Raw genomic sequence first — 21072 nt, 5'->3', positions numbered from 1 at the left:
CCATAAAGGAGAAGCCAGAAGGAGGAAAGGCTACGGCCAGCCCTGAGATCACAGGCCTCACCACGCGAGAGGAGCCGGTCCGGAGTCTCCTGAAACTTTACAGACTTAGAATTAAGGAAATGGAGAAAGTGACCGTGTCGGCAAGGAGTTAAATAAACAGGGGAAGTGGGAACACCAACAATGCTGAGTGAGTGGAGCAGGTAGTCGTGTCCACAAGGAGTTAAACAGAGGAAGTGACCGTGTCCGCAGGACTCCAGCCGCAGAGGGCACAAGTCAAGGGAGAGTTAAGTAAGCAGAGCAAGTGATAAGGAAGGAACGAGCCAGGTGCCAGCATCACTGAGGTGTTCAACCAACCCAGGAGACAGACGGCTTGACATCAAGATGGCTTTTCCAGTCCATCTATAATCAAAAACATCCAAGAGGGGCGGGGGGACGCCAGGCACAGTGGCTCACGCCTGTAATCCCAGCACTTTGGGAGGCCGAAACAGGTGGATCACTTAAGGTCAGGAGTTTGAGACCAGCCTGCCCAACGTGGTGAAACCCCATCTCTACTAAAAACACAAAAATTAGCAAGGCGTGGTGGTGTACGCGTGTAACCCCAGCTACTCAGGAGGCCGAGGCACAAGAATTGCTTCAACCCAGGAGCTGAAGGTTTTGGTGAGCTGAGATCATGCCACTGCACTTCAGCCTGGGCAATAGAGTGAGACTCTATCTCAAAACACACACACACACACACACACACACACACAAAATATATATGATTTAAAAAACAGTATGTCCAGGTGTGATGGCTTATGCCTGTAATCCCAGCACTTTGGGAGACCAAAGGAAGAAGACCACTTGAAGTCAGTCATGGTGCCTCACACCTGTGATCCCAGCACTTTGGAGGCCAAGGTGGGTGGATCACCTGAGGTCAGAAGTTCAAGACCAGCTGGCCAACATGGTGAAACCCCATCTCTACTAAAAATACAAAAATTAGCCAGCATGGTGGCACATGTCTGTAATCCCAGCTACTTGGTAGGCTGAGGCAGGAGAATCACTTGAATCTGGGAGGCAGAGGTTGCAGTGAGCCAAGATCATGCCACTGCACTCCAGCATGGGCAATAGAGTGAGACTCCAGCTCAAAACAAACAAACAAACAAACAACAACAACAAAAACCAGCCAGAGCTGTCTCAGGCCTGATCCAGCCTCCCCACGACCTGAGGCTGGGAACTCCACCTGTCCACCAATCTCAACCTGTGTCCCGGCCACCTTTCCAGTTCCACCCCCAGCCCCGTCGTCCCCTAAAGACAAGACACGATGCACATATTGACTGAGTGTAGTGAAGGAAACTAATGAAGCCCCGAATGTAAGCTTGGGGAGCTTCTAGTCTAGCTAGGGAGCCAGGCAGGGAAACACCAATTGTGCATGAGGTGTGCTGAGGAGGAAAACAGAGAGTAGTGACGGGAGGTGTGAAATGTCAGAAGCGGAGGCTGGAATTTCAGGGAAGACCTAAAAAACCGTGAAGAAAGTGAAGTGAGTCATGTGGCCATGGGGGGTGGGTCTGGAAAGAGCCAGTCCAGGCAGGAGATGCTAAGCCCAAAGGCCCTGGGTAGGGCCGGGAGGTGTCATGCAGGGATGCCGGGACCCACACGGGAGGGCGGGTCCCGCGGTGGACACGAGGGTGAGGGGTGCAGGGAGGAGGGGGAAGGCAGCAGCTGAAGCAGAAACCCCCACGCCGACGCTATGGCCCATCTCCCCGACGCCCTCTCTCCTGATGACACTCTCTCTTCTGATACCTTCTCTCCGCACGCACACTCACACCTGCTGCTCACCCTGTCCACCTCCCTGACACCCTCGCTCCCACACAGCACACACATACACACACACTTGCCGCTCACCCCGTCGGTGAAGAAGCTCCGGAGCATCCGCAGGCTGGGGACACGGTTTGGCAGGCGCCTGGAAAGCGAGGGCCGAGGGTGAGGGACGTGGGCGGCACAGCTGGGACCTCCCCACTATCTCGTCACCCACCAAACCCCAAGGCCCACAGGCCTTCCAGCGGGGGCGGCACAGTGTCCCGTGCATAGAGGACCCCAAGGCCAAAAGCCCCACCCCAGAGCAGCCAGCCAGTGCGCCTGTGGCCACCCCACCCCACCCCACGTCCAGACGGGGCCTCACCGCAGAACCCGACCCTCATCCCGGAAGGTGTTGAGCCCGTCATCGCAGGACTTAGAACGCTCCGTGGTGATGGCCAGCAGGTAGGAGGAGCGGCGGCCGGCCTTGATGCTGCCTGCAAAGCCGCCCACATCGGGCCTCAGGGTCAGCGGGGCTGCAGGTCAGGGGCTTCCCAGAGCCCTCCTTTCTGGGCAGGGGCAGGAGGTGACTTTCCCAAGGGGCCCCAGGAGGAGCAGAAACCAGAGGAAGAGGCCAGACATCAGGCAGCAAGCCCAACAGAGACCCCTGGGATGGGGCGCCAGGGGACAGGGTGAGGCTGGGGCATGGGGAGCGCTCACTGCAGTCCTGTGAGTAATGGCGTCCTAGGGTGAAGGTGAAGGTCGGGGAGGATGGGCTGGTGCCCAAGACGGGGGCCGAGTTCATGGCACTGGACACCACAGCAGAGGCAGGGACGTGCTTGGCTTGGAGGTCAATGCTGGGGCTGGTGGGCTCATCTGTGCACGTGGAAGGAGAGAGGTGTGAAGCGGGCAGAGAGCGGAGCCCACCTGCCCCCACCCCAGCATTACCGTCCCCCATGCCTCTCGCCTCCAGGCTCAGACACATCCCAAAGGGTCCTGCTAGCGACAAGCCCACTGTCAAGCGTGACTGGTCCCTGTCCAGACTGTGGCCATGGAATGCCTCCCCTCGGGAGTGAGGCTGAACCACCCTCCTTAGACTGGGCTCCTGAGGGCAGAGCCAATAATCCCCCATCAGACCGGGAGCCTCCTGAGGGCAGGGATGGTGTCTCCCCCATCAGATTGAGAGCTTTCTAAGGATAGGGGCTCCCCCATCAGCTGGGGCTCCTCCAGGCCTGTGTATTCCCCTGCCCCAGACCTCCTCCCTCTCACTGTCTGCTAGGCTGTCCCAGGGCGAGCTCACCTCCCAGCTCCCGCCATCCCTCTCCATTACCCTGCATCTTGCTCTTCCCCCAAATCCCCCCACCCCACCCCCCGTCTATCCTGCTCCCTCCTGGGCACCTCACAGTCAACAGCCCTGAACCTTCTCCCCCTCTCACTTCCAACACGGGCTGAGGCACCATCCCCAGCCCGGCCAGGAGCCTGGGTATCACCCTCTACTCTCCTGCCTCTCCCTCTCCCACATCCAGTCTAAGGCAAAGTGAGCCTGAGAGGGTTCCCTCTGCTCTCAAGAGCCAACCCCAGTGACTGATGAGACCCTTGGACCTGGAGGGGTTCTCACACCCAGCCGGGGTTCCTGCCTCTCTTGCTTCAGGGTCTTTGCACATTTTATTCCCTCTCCTTGAACATTCTTCCCCTGATGAACTCCTCATCCTTCCAGTCTTAGCGCAAATGTCCTTCCTCCAAGATTCTCACTGCAGTCCTTCTCCAAGCCCTCCCCTCCAGCTCCCTGTCCCTCTACACGCCCATCCCAGCGGGCTGTCCCTGGCTGTCCATCACCCCTGCTGGACTCTCCAGTCCAGGAGAGTGTGCAGCCACACAGAGGGCCTGACACAAATGTCTGCTGAGTGGATGGAGGGATGGAGGGTGGATGGAAGGGACAAAGAGGAAAGATACAAAGAAGATGGAGGAAGAATGGGAGGATAGAGGAAGAACGGGAGGACGGAGGAAGAACGGGAGGACGGAGGAAGAACGGGAGGACGGAGGAAGAACGGGAGGACGGAGGAAGAATTAGGAGGATGGAGGAAGAACGGGAGGACGGAGGAAGAACGGGAGGACGGAGGAAGAACGGGAGGACGGAGGAAGAACGGGAGGACGGAGGAAGAACGGGAGGACGGAGGAAGAATTAGGAGGACGGAGGAAGAATTAGGAGGACGGAGGAAGAATTAGGAGGATGGAGGAAGAACGGGAGGACGGAGGAAGAACGGGAGGACGGAGGAAGAACGGGAGGACGGAGGGAAGAACGGGAGGACGGAGGAAGAACGGGAGGATGGAGGAAGAACGGGAGGACGGAGGGAAGAACGGGAGGACGGAGGAAGAACGGGAGGATGGAGGGAGAACGGGAGGACGGAGGGAAGAACGGGAGGACGGAGGAAGAATTAGGAGGACGGAGGAAGAACGGGAGGACGGAGGGAAGAACGGGAGGACGGAGGAAGAACGGGAGGACGGAGGGAAGAACGGGAGGACGGAGGGAAGAACGGGAGGACGGAGGAAGAACGGGAGGATGGAGGAAGAATGGGAGGACGGAGGGAAGAACGGGAGGACGGAGGAAGAACGGGAGGACGGAGGGAAGAACGGGAGGACGGAGGAAGAACGGGAGGACGGAGGGAAGAACGGGAGGACGGAGGGAAGAACGGGAGGACGGAGGAAGAACGGGAGGACGGAGGGAAGAACGGGAGGACGGAGGGAAGAACGGGAGGACGGAGGAAGAACGGGAGGATGGAGGAAGAACGGGAGGACGGAGGGAAGAACGGGAGGACGGAGGAAGAATTAGGAGGACGGAGGAAGAACGGGAGGACGGAGGGAAGAACGGGAGGACGGAGGAAGAACGGGAGGACGGAGGGAAGAACGGGAGGACGGAGGGAAGAACGGGAGGACGGAGGAAGAACGGGAGGACGGAGGGAAGAACGGGAGGACGGAGGGAAGAACGGGAGGACGGAGGAAGAACGGGAGGACGGAGGGAAGAACGGGAGGACGGAGGAAGAACGGGAGGACGGAGGAAGAACGGGAGGATGGAGGAAGAACGGGAGGACGGAGGGAAGAACGGGAGGACGGAGGAAGAACGGGAGGACGGAGGAAGAACGGGAGGACGGAGGGAAGAACGGGAGGACGGAGGAAGAACGGGAGGATGGAGGAAGAACGGGAGGACGGAGGGAAGAACGGGAGGACGGAGGAAGAACGGGAGGACGGAGGAAGAACGGGAGGACGGAGGGAAGAACGGGAGGACGGAGGAAGAACGGGAGGACGGAGGGAAGAACGGGAGGACGGAGGAAGAACGGGAGGATGGAGGAAGAACGGGAGGACGGAGGGAAGAACGGGAGGACGGAGGGAAGAACGGGAGGACGGAGGAAGAACGGGAGGACGGAGGGAAGAACGGGAGGACGGAGGAAGAACGGGAGGACGGAGGAAGAACGGGAGGACGGAGGGAAGAACGGGAGGACGGAGGGAAGAACGGGAGGACGGAGGAAGAACGGGAGGACGGAGGGAAGAACGGGAGGACGGAGGGAAGAACGGGAGGACGGAGGAAGAACGGGAGGACGGAGGGAAGAACGGGAGGACGGAGGAAGAACGGGAGGACGGAGGAAGAACGGGAGGACGGAGGGAAGAACGGGAGGACGGAGGGAAGAACGGGAGGACGGAGGAAGAACGGGAGGACGGAGGGAAGAACGGGAGGACGGAGGGAAGAACGGGAGGACGGAGGAAGAACGGGAGGACGGAGGGAAGAACGGGAGGACGGAGGAAGAACGGGAGGACGGAGGAAGAACGGGAGGACGGAGGGAAGAACGGGAGGACGGAGGGAAGAACGGGAGGACGGAGGAAGAACGGGAGGACGGAGGAAGAACGGGAGGACGGAGGGAAGAACGGGAGGACGGAGGGAAGAACGGGAGGACGGAGGAAGAACGGGAGGACGGAGGGAAGAACGGGAGGACGGAGGGAAGAACGGGAGGACGGAGGAAGAACGGGAGGACGGAGGGAAGAACGGGAGGACGGAGGAAGAACGGGAGGATGGAGGAAGAACGGGAGGACGGAGGGAAGAACGGGAGGACGGAGGAAGAACGGGAGGACGGAGGAAGAACGGGAGGACGGAGGAAGAACGGGAGGACGGAGGGAAGAACGGGAGGACGGAGGAAGAACGGGAGGATGGAGGAAGAACGGGAGGACGGAGGAAGAACGGGAGGACGGAGGAAGAACGGGAGGACGGAGGAAGAACGGGAGGACGGAGGAAGAACGGGAGGACGGAGGGAAGAACGGGAGGACGGAGGAAGAACGGGAGGACGGAGGGAAGAACGGGAGGACGGAGGGAAGAACGGGAGGACGGAGGAAGAACGGGAGGACGGAGGGAAGAACGGGAGGACGGAGGAAGAACGGGAGGATGGAGGAAGAACGGGAGGATGGAGGAAGAACGGGAGGATGGAGGAAGAACGGGAGGACGGAGGGAAGAACGGGAGGACGGAGGAAGAACGGGAGGACGGAGGGAAGAACGGGAGGACGGAGGGAAGAACGGGAGGACGGAGGAAGAACGGGAGGACGGAGGGAAGAACGGGAGGATGGAGGAAGAACGGGAGGATGGAGGAAGAACGGGAGGACGGAGGAAGAACGGGAGGACGGAGGGAAGAACGGGAGGACGGAGGAAGAACGGGAGGATGGAGGAAGAACGGGAGGATGGAGGAAGAACGGGAGGATGGAGGGAAGAACGGGAGGATGGAGGAAGAACGGGAGGACGGAGGGAAGAACGGGAGGACGGAGGAAGAACGGGAGGATGGAGGGAAGAACGGGAGGATGGAGGAAGAACGGGAGGATGGAGGGAAGAACGGGAGGACGGAGGGAAGAACGGGAGGATGGAGGAAGAACGGGAGGACGGAGGGAAGAACGGGAGGATGGAGGAAGAACGGGAGGACGGAGGAAGAACGGGAGGACGGAGGAAGAACGGGAGGACGGAGGAAGAACGGGAGGACGGAGGGAAGAACGGGAGGACGGAGGGAAGAACGGGAGGATGGAGGAAGAACGGGAGGACGGAGGGAAGAATGGGAGGATGGAGGGAAGAACGGGAGGACGGAGGAAGAACGGGAGGATGGAGGGAAGAACGGGAGGATGGAGGGAAGAATGGGAGGATGAAGAATGGAAGGATGGAAGGAAGATTGGTAGGGAGGAGGAAAGAATGAGGGGATGGAAGGAAGAATGGGAGGATGGAAGGAAGGGTAGAAGGGGATCAAAGTTGGATGAATGGGTGGAAGAAAGGACAGAACAAATGAATGAACAAAGGAGGGAGTGAGGAAGGAAAGAAGGAAAGAAGAATAGATGATGGATGGATGGATAGAGGGAGGGATGGATGGAGAGATGGATGGATGGAGAGAGGAAGGGAAAAAAGAAAGAGTGTATGGAAAGATGCTGGAAGGATAAATGAATGCGAGATAGAATGGAAAAAGGGATGACAGAAAAACAGAAGAAAAATGGAAGTATAGATGGATGGACGGGCAGACGACGAATGGACAGAGAAACAAGGTGATCCCACCAGCACCCAGCCCAGAGTCTTGCCCAAGGTGAGCAGGCAGATGGGGACAGCAGGACACAGACAGCCAAGTCTCCCAGGACAGCCACATGCACCATCACTTACCGATAAAGGGGATGGAAGCCAGAGAGTCTTCAGTGGCAGCCAAAGGGGCCACCTTCCTGCCCAGGCGTTCCCCTCGCCCACTGGCCTCTGGCTCTGGGGACTGGTCACCAAATCCAAGGTTTATCTGCCTTGCGGGGGTCAGCTGAGCCTTGCGGCCCGTCGGGGGCTTCTGCCTCAGGACCACCTCATCGCGGCGATCCTCCACAGGAGCCTCCAGGGACCGGGTGCTGGGTTCCGGCCGGACAACCCGGGGTGGCTCAGAGGCCTCTGGTGGGAACGGCGCGGGGGACTGGGTCAGGTTGAAGGTAGGCAGCCCCCCAAAGGCTGAGTCCCGGAAGGAGAGCGCGTGCAGGAGGCCGGTCCGGCGCTGGAAGGACGGGCTGTAGCTCCGGTAGCCGACGTACCCGAGGTCGTCCAGGCCCTGCAGCCCAGGCGGGGGCGGGGCCTGGGGCCCTGGCAGGTCCCGAGTTGGGCAGGCAGGGGTGCGGGCAGATGCACGCTGGGAAGCCCAGCCACACCGCTCAAAGCGGGGTGACACCAGTGCCCCTGGTCCCAGTGCCTCGGCGGAACGGGTGGCCCGGCTCAAGTAGTCATCTGAGCGAGCTCGGTGCCAGCCCTCCTGGCCCAGCTGGCTCAAGGCATCCTGGGAGGTGGAGCAGGGCCACGGGCGGGGGGCGGCCACCTCCTCCAACCGGTCCTGGGAGGCGCTGCGGGCCGGGGGAGCCATGGCTGGGCACCGTCTCTCCCCCGCCCTGCGGGGTACCTGGTTTGACAGCCAGTGTGACAAGGCCTGCTGGCACTCCAGTCTGCTGGGGGGGACCCGGCTGCCAGGCTCCGGGAAGGCACGGGGCATCCGGGGCTCTGAGGCCAGGTGGGGGAAGGCACCAGGGCTGGGGCGGGGCTGGCTCATCCCCAAGGAGGAGTTGTCCGGGTGGGCACGGGCAGCGGGTGGCACGCGGAGCCCCGGGTCACTCCAGGCAGCAGGACTCCGGGGGTCACTGGGCAGTGCTGAGGTGGGCTCAGGCACCATAGTGGCCCGGGTGGAGACCCGGGCTGGAGCGGCGTAGGTCTTGCGGGGGTAGCAGATGGGGGGTGGCTCCGGGATGCTGCGGGCCTCTCCAGAATACGGCTCGTTCCCCTTCAGGTAGGCATCCTGGGAATAGGCCTGGCCGGAGACACAGAGGCAGGTGAGCAGGGCCACACAGGTCCCACAGGGCAGGGGCACGGCAGCCCGAGAAGATACAGGAGTCCAGGAGGGGACTGACAGGAGAGGACCAATCGGTAGGGGGAGAAGGCGGGGGAAGGGAAGGGGGACACAGGACAGCAGGGCATATGTCCAGGCAGAGGACAAAGAAAAGCAAGGAGCCTTTGAGACACAGGCAAACTCCAGCAAAAGTGGGATTTCTCTAGGACTATGACAGGACTTCCCTAGCTACAAACATTACAGCATCCGTCTCCTGGGGTCCTGCCCCATCCTGGCCTCCACTGCCTCCCTGCCCCCTTATGTTACCAATGCCCACAGCTCCTTGGGTGGAGCCGGGAAACCCCACAGAGCCCAGTCAAGGTGGCAGATGAGAGAAGAAAGCCGGCTAGGGGTGTGTCCGGGTGGGGAGGAGGCTGGCAGAGCCCAGCTGTCCCTCCATCCCTGGGACGGGAAGCTGGGGGATGGCTCCTGAGCCACTGGGGTGAGGAGGAGCTTGCCCACCTCCTGCCAGGCTTGAAGGAGGGGCCTGAGCCACCTTCTGCCACCCCTGGGCCTGGAATTTGGCACTGGGAGCTGAGGCTGACGCTGCATTGCTAAGGAGTGACAGGGCCAGCGCCCAGGCCCAGCCAAAAAAGGAGGCGGCTCCCAGGGACAGCGGCCTTGTGGCCCAGGCCCAGCCTGGCCCTTGCTGAGCTGCCCAGGAGCCTAACTCAGGGCGAAGAACCAGAGGGTGGGAGGGTGAAACCAAACACACACACACTACACTACAAGGAGACACTGGAAGATACACACCCAGAGACATACACACACACACAATGAGACACACACAAATAACTACACCTCCAGTCCCAGGCACAAACATCATGTGATGAGGACAAGCTAAGCCGCACCCCCGCACACTCAGCCCCCTCCGGCTGGCACAGGGGCCGGCACACACATACCTCTCCCTCCTGCCATCCCGCCGTCTCCCCAGGCTCCCGGCATCTTCACAGCGGCGCCAGCATCCCCGTCCGCCTCCACCCACCCCCAGCTCTGGCTAACCCCCACACTGACCACTGCGCCGCCCTGGCCGGGGCCTCCGGTCCCCTCTGTCTGCCCTCCCTGCGGCTCCCCCTTGCCCCCACCCGGCTCTCTCCTGGCTGGCTGGCGGGAGGAGGAGGGAGGGAGGATGGGTGTGGAGGGCCTCGCAGCGTCGGTGGTGGCGTCAGCAGCTGCCGAGGCCCGATTGGCCTCCAGCCTTGGCTCCCAACCACAGGAATGCCTGGGCCCCACCCTCTGGCTGGCGGAGATGCAGGGGCCAGTGGAGGCCCTGAGATGCTGACATCTGGGGCTGCCAGCCCACCCCAGCCTGGGCAGCAGAACTGGAAGCTGCTGCCCTTCCTACTCCTTGCCCCTGACAGCTGGAGAGAGTGGGGGACACCCTAGGGTCCCACCCTGTCACTCCCCCACAGCTGGCCTCACCTCAGCCTGGGGGAGCTGTACAGGCCATGAGACTTGGGGTGAGCGGTCCGTCTCTGAGTCCCCCTTCCTTCTTCCCTCTCCCCAGGAAGAACAAGGGGACAATCGAGGTCAGGGGTGGAGGTTTCCAGAGAGGCATCGTGCCAGGCATGGCACTGTGATTACAGTGATTACAAGAGTGCGTCCAGGGCAGAAGCCAGCACAGCGGCTGAGGGCCTCCCTGGGGACAGTGACCTCAGGGGCAAGCAAGCCGCCATCTGGCTGGGACCCACGAGACCAGGGAGGTGGGCACCGGGCAGAGAGGACCACCCGGGACTCCGAGCACAGTCAGGCACCGTGAGTGCGCACATGTGTCTGGAAGGGTGCGCCTGGGAGCGCAGGGCGTGCTTCGTGCAGTGTCTGGGCCTCGCTCTCTGTGTGTCGGGCTGGACGCTGTCTTCTAGGTATGCTGAGGTGCGGACTGAATACATTTCCTGTGACACAGGTGGGCGCATGTGCGGAGGTGGGGCGGGAGCACGCCAGTGTGTGCAGGCGTGAGTGCTGTGACAGCGCATCATGGGGGTACAGATGTGGAGGCAAGAGGTCCGAGTGTGCGAGGTACTGTGCTGTGTGTGCTGTGGGAGCCAAGGGGCTGGCGAGTGTGTCGACATGTTTCAGTGTTTGTGGGTGTGTGCTGTGGTGCACTTCGCCGTGTGGGTGAACGGTGGCAGTGGGTGCCGGTGTGGCTGTCTGTATTGTGGCACGTGCCTGGCGCCGTGTGTGTGCTGTGCTGTGCTTCGTGCTGGATAGAGGCTGTGTACCTGCGTGCTGCTTGGCTACGGCGTGGTGCACAGGACAGCGGGGTTGGGGGAGGTGTGCTGGGCAGTGTTTGATGTCTGCTCATGGCCTGTGTGGACACACCCACCAGACACACCTTCACTCAGGGCCTGGCAGGGAGTGGGTGCGGGGAACGGGCATCTCTCCTAGGAGCTGACAAGAACGTACCAGGCTGGCAGAGCCTGCTGGGTCACCCTCCTTCCAGATACCCTGGCAGGAATCCTGCCTGCCAAGGCCAGGTCTCCCGCTCCCCCAGCACAGAGCAGCTCTGAATGAAGCAACAACCAGCCCCAGCCCAGGGATGGGCCTGGCATCCCCAATTGGGCAATGTCAGCCGGCACCCTCCTGACACTTCCTTCTCTGCCTCCTGAGGGAGCCGCTGCTGCCCCAGGGCTCAGGGGTCTCCTCTCAGGCTGAGGGGGCCGAACTCACCAGCTGGAGGATGTCCTCGTCCTTCGGCATGATAGACAGCTCCAGAGTGTCATCACTACAGAGACAGGCCGAGCATCAGGCTGGGCCAGGGAACAGGGTCCAAGAGGAAGGGATCCTGGTCTCCACAGCATCCCCAGGGCAAAGGGGCGGGAAGATAATATGGGACGAGGGGCCAGGAGCACTCACCTATTCTGGATCAGGGCTATGACCTGAGAGTAGGTCTTCCCAATGACGCTTTCCCCATTCACCTTTACCAGCCGGTCTCCTGGGGACAAGGAGCACGAGTGGTGACCAAGGGGCATCAGAGGCCCCATCTGAGACCCCCCTGTACCAGGCATGGATAACAGTACGGGGACAGGGGCCTCCCCAACACCTGGATGCCAGAATCCCATCTTAGCCGGAAGGTAGAAAGTAGAGCCCAGGCCAGGTGCAGTGGCTCACACCTGGAATCCCAGCACTTTGGGAGCCGATGTGGGTGGATCACCTGAGGTTAGGAGTTCGAGACCAACCTGACCAACACAGCAAAACCCTGTCTCTACTAAAAAATACAAAAATTAGCCAGGCATGGTGGTGGGTACCTGTAGTCCCAACTATTTGGGAGGCTAAGGCAGGAGAATCACTTGAACCTGGGAGGCGGAGGTTGCAGTGAGCCGAGATCGTGCCACTGCACTCCAACTGGGGCAACAAGAGTGAGACTAAGTCTCAAAAAAAAAAAAAAAAAAAGAAAGAAAGAAAGTGAAAGTGAAGCCCAGGTAACTGGGACAGCTCACCTGTGCGAAGCCCCGCCCTGTGGGCAGGGCCATCTTCCTTCACATTCTTGACAAAGATGGTGTCCATGGGCTCCAGGCGGTGCCGGGGGGAGGGTCCTGGTGGGCATCAGCCAGGTTAGTTGGGGGTGGCCGCTGAAGGTCACAGCCATGCACAGCTACACACACAGGGGACACACACTCAGAGAATGATCGCACTCACCCGGTCACAAACATGCCCAGGCCCACACATCCATGGGGGCACTGGATAGGCCATGGAGGCACAGAAGCTGTCAGGAGGACACAGACCTGGGAGAAGGAAAATCTGCGGGGACACAGAGTCACTCCGTAAACACCTCCTGTGTCCTCTTCATGTGCTAAAAACTACGCTAAAAAGGATGAGCAGGCCGGGCGCTGTGGCTCACACCTGTAATCCCAGCACTTTGGGAGGCCGAGGTGGGCGGATCACCTGAGGTCAGGAGTTCCAGACCAGCCCGGTCAACATGGTGAAACGCCGTCTCTACTAAAAATACAAAAATTAGCCGGGTGTGGTGGTGGGTGCTTTAATCCCAGCTGCTCAGGAGTCTGAGGCAGAAGAATCACTTGACCCTGGGAGGTAGAGGTTGCAGTGAACCAGGACATTGCACTCCAGCCTGGGCAACAGAGTGAAACTCTATCTCAAAAAGAATAAAGAACAGGCACAGCCCTTGTCCTTCCAGAGCTCACTGTCCAGTTCAGGAGGCAGATTGTCACACACGTGTACACACAAGTCACAAGACAGAGGAAAGGGCGCCATACAAGAGGCCATAACAGTTCCAAAGACACGCTACAGGGACAGACGCCCTCCTCGAAGGGATGCCCACTCCTGCAGACCCAGCAAGACACCCAACACTCACATCTCCCACCTTCTCCCTTCCCCAGGCTCAGGAGCTCCAAGCAGAGGTCCGAGACCCTTAGGATGAGCACAAATCACATTGCACCCCAACAAAGTTCCCTTGCTCCTAAGTGCTGCTAACTCTAGGCTAACAGAGAAATGAGCCTGCTCTAGGCCAGCTGGCCCCTCGCCCAGCTCGGCCTCTGGATGGGGACACAGGAGTGTCCTACGGCTGCCCAGCAGAAGCCCCAGTGGCAGAGCGGAACGCTGCCGGAGAAGGAGCTCTATCTGGAATACCCAGGGGGCCTGGGGAGCAAGGGCCACACCAAGGGGAGTCAGGCTCACCTCGCAGGAGAGAAAGACCTTGTGTACCTGTGTACCATGTGTACCTGCATGTGAGGCGTGGGCACTACGTGGTGCACATGTCAGTGGTGCACTGTGGTCCGGACTCTCACCAGGACCCCACTGTCTCCACCTCCAAGGACAGCCCTTGCTCAGTGCTCCCGCCACCAGCCCCCAGGCCCTGCAGCCCTGCCGTGCCTCACTCTGGGCTGGGAGCAGCTTGAGGGCAGGGGCCGGGTGGCAGACACCCATGTGCACCCCAGAGTGCGGCCCACAGTGTGCCGAGCTCAGGGAACTTCCGTGAAGGAAACAGGCCCAGGGGAGACAAATGCGAGAGAGGAAAGCGAGAGGACAGAGACAGTGAGGAAGAGGCGCCAGAGGAAGCCAGGCCGGGAGCACAGACAAGAGCAAAGGCAGCAACAGGAGTCAAGGGGGGGGCACAGAAACAGACAGGCGAACTCGGGGGAGACAGAGAGCAGCAGGGCCTGGAAGGTAAGTCCGTGCGCAGGCCCCGAGCCCGCCAGTCCTCCCTTACCTCCTCCGCGGCCTCCATTCTCTTCCTCCTGCAGGGAACAGAGGGGTGGGTGGTTGTGGGCCTCAGTCCAGCCCTCAGCAGCCACGGGTGGCCCAGCTCCAGTGGGCAGGGCCCTTCAGGTTCCCGCCGCCCCTTATCTCCTCCCAAGTAGCCCAGCAGAGGAAGGTGCAGGAGGGGTGTCAGCAGGGCACCAAGTCCCAGGCAAAGTTCCCCAGGGACATGTACTCCCCCCACCCCCGCACCCTAACCATTGGGGAACCCCCAAGCCAACAGGTGACCCAAGACCCCTCCCCTGGGGGAGCTCCCAGTCCAATGGAAGAGGCACCACACAGGCTCGCACACACAGAAGACCTGGGCAGTTACAGATAGGCACAGGACGAGAGCAAACTGTGGCTATCAGCTCAGGGAACCCCAAGGGAAGGCCTGATTAGAGTCCTCCTCGGGAGGGGACTCTGAGGCACCCAGGGTGGCAGGGAGAAGGCATGGTGGATGTGGGAGGTGGGGCGTGCAGGCGCTGGCTGGCAGGGATAAGCGCTCACAGCACACGGACGGCTGAATTGCTGAGTTAAAGGAGAAAGTCAACACCAGCCAGGGACAGAGCTCAGGCTAAAGCACTCAGGCTTACAGGACAGAAAGAAGGAGCCAACGGAAGTTCTTCTGCGGGAGAGAGGGGAGGTGAAAACGCCAGTCAGGGGAGAGGACTCTGGCAGCCGGGTGCAAGGTGTCAAGGAGACCCACTGGGGGCCTCTGGGATCACCCTGGTAGGTTGGGGAAGGTGCTGGTCTTGGGGAGGAGCGAGGAAGGAGGTCAGAGGGACAGGCTGAGCCAGCTGGATGTGGCAATTTAGCACTGGATCGGACCTTCGGTGTCCTCTCTTCTAACCCTCTCCACAGATGTACCCATTGTACAGTCCACAGGGCATGGTGTGTTCAACGCCACCCGGAGACTCAGTGGCAGAGTCAGGGCTGGAACCCAAGCCTCTGTGGCACCCCAGGGAGGACAGGGTGGCCATAGGAAGGCCGCTGGGTTCTTCTGGGGAGCAAGCGCCCGGCCCCCGTCCTCCCAGGTGGGGTGCACTCCGGCTGATGTGGGCTGACAGCACAGTGAGCGGGTGGCAGAAGCAGCCGGATGCACTTGGACAGCGGAGCTCCCTGCGGGCTCCCAGGCAGCAGCATGAAGGACAGGAGAACACAGCCTCCTCCCGCCTCCAGGCCAAAGGCCCCTCCTAGCCCTGGGCAGGTTCTGGAAAGGAGACGCAGCCTGTTCTGGCTTGCCCCTCCCCAGGTCTTCCAGCCCCGCACCTGGCCTAGACCCTACGCTGTCACCCCTCAGCAGGGTCCCCTGAGAGAAGGCGCTAGGGGCCAGAAGGAGGGCCATTCTAGGGAAGAAGTGAAGGAAGTACTGAGGGTTTCAGAGAACTAAGGGGCTGGTGTCCTTGGGCATGAAGGAGGGGGGTCTGTCCACCTCTATACACCATCAACCCCCACTGAGGTTCTTAAGCACAGCTGCAGCCAATGAGAACAGTCGTGCAGGACTCCCAGCTGTTCCGGCATGCATGTTACAGCTAAACAGTTAAGTGTACGTACGACGTGAACGTGCAGACACTACATTTGCACATACAGAGATACACACATGCATGTCCATGCCCAGCACACGCTGCACACGGTGAGACAGGTGAGCACACGGACACAGACAGGCAAGTTCCCTGTTTGGTTCTCTGATAGGTGGGACCCAGGGAGAGCCCCCCAGTAGCAGTGCAGGCAGATCCCAGCCCTAGGGAAAGTGGATCGGGGTGGGGTTCATTGACTCCAAAATCAATGTGTCCTCCCCTGCTGGAAAAGAAGGTAGGGCGAGGTGGCTCACGCCTGTAATCCCAGCACTTTGAGAGACCGAGGCGGGCGGATCACAAGGCCAGGAGTTCAAGACCAGCCTGGCCAACATAGTGAAACCACATCTCTACTAAAAATACAAAAATTAGCCGGGCATGGTAGCACACGCCTGCAGTCCCTGCTACTCCGGAGGCTGAGGCAGGAGAATCACTTGAACCCGGGAGGCAAAGGTTGTGGTGAGCCGAGACTGCGACACTGCACTCCACCCTGGGAGACAGAGCAAGACTCTACCTCAAAAAAAAAAAAGAAAAGAAGAGAAGTGGGGACCGGAGCAGAGCCCTAGTGGGGAGCTCTGGCTGCTCCCTGGGGTCTCCTCTGTCTCCTTCCCACACTCCTGCTTTGCTGTCAGGGGCCCCTCCCCCTAGCTCACGGCCTTGGATTTCGGTCAGGACCTCTGGTTCCTGCACTCAGAGAACTCCATGTTTACATTAGGGAAGGAAGGACTCTCAGGGGTCAAGTTGATAAATGTCCTCAGGTTCCAGCAGGAGAAATGGAGCCTAGAAATGGGGAGGCGACCCCAAATTCACATGAGTGAGGCGTTGTCCCAGGACTGGAACTCTAGGCTCCTGTGTTCTCTTTCCAGCACACTGAGCTGTGGCCAGGAGGGGCCGGGGGTGTGCTGGGAGGACTCCCATGGGTGTGTTACGCCCGAGAGCTCATGCTGGGGAGGGGAGGAGCAGCCCCCCAGCTCAGAAGCAGCCAGTAGACCAGAGGTCCCAGGAGCTCCCAAGACGAGACCGTTCACCTGCCAGAGACAAGCATCCGGGCGTGTGAAGGGAGCATCCTGGCTTCGGCTGCGCACCTGCAGGGTCCTTGCCCTGCACCAGCCACTCCCGTCTCCTGAGAAGACCCAGGCCACAGTGATGAGAGTGTCTGTCCACCATCACGCAGTGCAAATGACCCAGCCAAGCTGGCACTGCCTCCCTGCAGTCCTCCTCTCTAGGCCACAGCAGAAGGGAGCCAGGCTGGACCCCGGGAAGGACCACTTCCCTGAGACAGTCAAAGGACCACGAAGCGGACTGGCACAGAAGAGTCTCCCCTCCCCCATGAAAGCTTCCCCAGAGCAGGCCAGGGCATACCTTCAGGCTGCAGTGCACAGCCGACTCAGGCGGGTACACGATGAAGTGGCGCAGGGTGAAGCCAAAGCCGTCCTGGGGACTTTTGTGCAGCAGTAGCGTCCTCGGCCCCTGCCAGGGGAAGGGGCGCCTAGGAGAGCACCCATCTCTTGGGCCCAGTGGCAGCTGTGGGAGACAGGGAGGCAAGGCTGAGCACCTGTGCGGCTGACACTTCTGGCTGTTTGTATTGCCTCCTGCAGCCCAGAGGACCAGAGGGGCAGCAGAAGGGGTCTGTTGCCCTAGGGCTGCCGGGCACCCCCCTGCCCCTGACCTCCTCCTCACCCCTTCCTTCCTCTCCCACCCTCATCAACAAACCCAACAGTTTTTTCCTCCTTTCTTTTCCCCTCAGTCTCCTCATCAGGTCTTTGCCTTCAGGAAAATAACTCACTGACATGAGTTCATTCGGTTCAGTTCAGCAAATGTTCACTGAGCACCTACTATGTGCAGGACACTGATACAGCCTTCCTGCCCAGGAATTGCCTGTCATTGTCTTAGCTCATGCACAATCTCACACACACATGCACACACACATGTGCCCCCACACACTTATGCAGACACAGACACAGCCACATACTCATGCAGATGGAACATACCACAAACAGACAAGCAGGTAGAAATATGCAGGCACAGATGCACACACACAAATGAGTCCACATGTGCACACGTATGTCGACATATAAATATGCACAGTGTTGCACAGAATCAGAGTCCTGCACACACAGTGCACACAGAGGAGAAGCATGCACACGCATAGACATGCAGATACACACATGCGCAGACAGACCAGCACACACGCATCCTTCAAGAGCGGCAGCAGGAACGCATGGGGGACCAAGAACCAAGAGGGAAAGGACTGGACATCAGACACCTGAAGAGACTTCCTGAGACTCCAGAGACCGGCTCAGAGGCCTGGCTGGTTCACCAGAAAGGCTAGGGGTAGGAGCCGGGCGTAGTGGCTCATGCCTGTAATCCCAACACTTTGGGAAGCCAAGGCGGGTGGATCACCTGAGAACAGGAGTTTAAGACCAGCCTGGCCGACATGGTGAAACTCCATCTTTACTAAAATACAAAAATTAGCCAGGTGAATTAGGCAGGAGAATCACTTGAATCTGGGAGGCAGAAGTTGCAGTAAGCTGAGATCACACCACTGCACTCTAGCCTGGGTGGCAGAGCAAGACAAGACTCCGTCTCAAAAAAAAAAAAAAAAAAAAATGCCGAGTGCAGCAGCTCTTGCCTGTAATTTAATCCCAGGGCTTTGGGAGACCAAGGCTGGTGGAATATGAGATCAGGAGTTCAAGACCAGCCTGGCCAACACAGTGAAACCCTGTCTCCACTAAAAATAAAAAAAATTAGCCAGGCGTGGTGGCAGGCACCTGTAATCCCAGCTACTCGGGAGGCTGAAGCAGGAGAATCGGTTGAACCCGGAAGGCAGGGGCTGCAGTAAGTCCAGACCACTCCATAGCACTCCAGCCTGGACAACAGAGCAAGACTCTTGTCTCAAAAAAAAAAAAAAAAAAAGACGGGGGTTAGCAGGGACACTAAGCCTCCCGTCAGACCTGAAATTCTTGGGATTCTCCGAGACGGCATGGCAGAGGGTGTCTGAAGACAAGAGTTTGGAGGGGGCACATAGGTCTGTTTCTGGGGCAAGAACAGATAGTGCTGAGAGTGGGCTTCCTTTGGGATGTACAGAGGGCAGGCGGGTGACAGGAGGGTGTCACATAGAGGATACATCGTGCTCACGGAGGCCAACTGGGGAAGATGGGAGGCGAGGGGCTGCCTGGCTGTGAAAAGCCAAAAGGCCTCCTTGAGGACTCTTCAATCCATAATATCACATGGCCTAACCTCTATGTTGCTCCTGGTCCAAGCCCCTCAGAGGGCAAGAAGCCCCCATCAGCAACACTCCTTACCCACCTCAACTCCTCCTCGGCACCCCGGGCAGGAGCCATCAGCTGGCAGGAGGAAGGGCAAGGGGCTGGGTGTAGAGGGAAGAGCCCATTAGCTCTGGAGTGAGGAGCTCCCTGTTCACTGTCAGCATCCCCTCTTGTCCCCTTCTAATGTTTTTGAGGACCATACACCCTCCGGGCTACGCACCCAGTGGAGGGAGACAGTTGCCCTCTGCTAAGGATTTCCGAATGTGGGAGAGCCTGGCTGCTGTTGAGCAGGCCTGGGGAAGAGGCTAGATCCTCCAATCTCAGAAGATTAAAGAAAAATGTGACAGAGACAATAGGCAATAGGCCTGCTTCATACAGCCCGAGGGGACAGAGCCAGGTGGAATATACAAGAGGCTGAGTGGCGCTCCAGGCAAGGGAGACAGGCCTTTCTAGACTGTTCTAATCCTATACAGTCTAGAAACCTACCCAGATGAGGCTGTGAGTGCCCCATGCCAGACAGGAGCCACGTAAAAGCTGGACGACCTCCAGTCCAGGAGGCCTCAGCAGGGATTTTGACAGGGAGGGAGTGGTGGGGAGTCCAGCATCTTCCACTTGTAGCTTTAGTCTAGCCTCTCCCACTGAGCCCTGCACCCCCATGGGGGCCTGGGGAGCCCAGAGGAGAATATTCTCTGGGAATTCTGCTGAGGTCTGAAATCCCCTGGATTTCCCATCTCTGCTGAGCTGGCAAGGAACTGATCAGGGAGCCAAGAGGGTCTGGGGGACCTCCCATCAACTGCCCTGTCCTACCAGAAGCCCCTGCTCTTCCCCAGTGTGGGCTCTCCCCTGCCTTTCCCCCACTCAGGCTCAGAGCCGAGGCTGTTTGCAGGGCCCATTGTTTTGCTGCTGTCCTGGATTAAGGTTCAAGCCACCAGCTGCCCCAGTGATGAGAAGTGGCTGGGACAGGTCCCCGCACGCCCCCCGCCCCTCCCCCAGCACACATCCTGCCTGGAGCTGCCAGTTGCCTGGGGGGGCTGCTCCCTGGGAGGGCTGGCGTGTAATCCAGGGCAGGAGGCATGCCTTCCTCTCCAGGTCGCTCCTCACCAAGCACTCCCTCCCTTATCTCTGCCTCTCCCTTCCCTCTGTTCCTTCCTTCCAGTCCCCTTCCTCCCACCCCTTCCAAACAGGCTCGTGAGAATGTCAGTACTCTGCCACAGCTACCACACTTGCTTGAAGAGGAGACACCTGGACACACATCAAGAGCCAGAACTGGCATCTCCCCTTAGGTTTAATCTCAATCCTTCAAGCTACTATACACACGTTTCCTCTCCTCCCCTCTGACCTGGGACAGCACTGTCTTGCTCTCATCTTGAAGCAAGGGAGGTGAGAGGTGCAAAAACAGAGAAGGAGCCATTAATAACAACTAGAAAGGTCATTAGACGGAGGAGGGCACAGCTCTCACACACGCCCAGCTCTGGCTCTGTGACTTACCCACAGAGACAAGGGGAGTTCGAGGGAGTTGCTCAGGGGACACAGGGACATTGCTGATTACATTCTCCTGGCCTGGATCTATTTCCAAACACTCCCACCCTCATGTTAAGAAAGAAAGAGACATCCAAAAATACCAGCTGACGGTGACAGCAGGGCAGAAGCCCTCAGGCCACAAATTAGGCAGAGGTGGACACGTGGTGGGTTGGCAGCACCAGGGACTAGAACCCAGGAGCCCTGCTCCTCCCCCCACGGGAGCATAAAGAGGTCATTGCAGGGAGCACAGTGCTCAGGCCGGGCATGTCGCCCACTGTGACTCACACCCTACCAGCCTAGTCCATCCCGGACATCAGAAACACGGCAGCCCCCTCCCCAGCCCTGTCGGCCCTGAGAGCACTCACTACCTGCAGGGACCCATCTGCCACTCAGCCTCCTCTGCCCTCTAGGAAACACTCGTGGGCCCTGTGCCCAGGTACCCTACCAGGGGTGGGGTGAGTAGTTCGCCCTTCTCCATTCAGAGATGCCTCTGCCTACCTCGGACTCGGGGGTCCCTGTCCACCCTCTGGGATTCCTAGAAGCCCCAGCGTCTCTTCAAACATTCTGGCCCCTTCCATCCTTCCACTGCCTGGAAACCCAGAGGGCTGAGCCCCCTGGAGGCCTCGACCCACACTGGGGTTGTCATCCCAGAAGCCCTGGCAGAGCCCCAAGCCACAGATCCTGCCACCCTCAGCCCTGTCTCTCAAGCGCCTCACTCACTCCCCGCCCCAGGGGCGTCAGTCCCCGGAATGCAGGGCGCACACAGCTCAGAGGCCGCAAGGAGTTGGTGGCTCAGTCCCACTCAGACCCCGGCAGGGCCTGCCC

The 21072-nt window shown here is 59.7% G+C and overlaps 1 protein-coding gene across 1 annotated transcript in view; it reads right to left on the bottom strand.

The window, feature by feature from the left end:
• The window catches only part of ARHGAP23 (Rho GTPase activating protein 23), an 89049-nt gene that overhangs the window by 39328 nt on the left and 28649 nt on the right, over positions 1-21072 (bottom strand). The window contains 9 exon segments of the mRNA XM_039476382.2: positions 1882-1939; positions 2159-2270; positions 2494-2649; positions 7445-8609; positions 11355-11409; positions 11541-11619; positions 12125-12220; positions 13852-13879; positions 16820-16981. Of these exon segments, the coding sequence (XP_039332316.2) occupies positions 1882-1939; positions 2159-2270; positions 2494-2649; positions 7445-8609; positions 11355-11409; positions 11541-11619; positions 12125-12220; positions 13852-13879; positions 16820-16981 (1911 nt within the window).

This window comes from Saimiri boliviensis, chromosome 17, assembly GCF_048565385.1.
Source record: "Saimiri boliviensis isolate mSaiBol1 chromosome 17, mSaiBol1.pri, whole genome shotgun sequence".
NCBI lineage: Eukaryota > Metazoa > Chordata > Mammalia > Primates > Cebidae > Saimiri > Saimiri boliviensis.
Note: the sequence above shows the minus strand (reverse complement) of the source record. Positions and strands in the feature narration are given on the sequence as shown.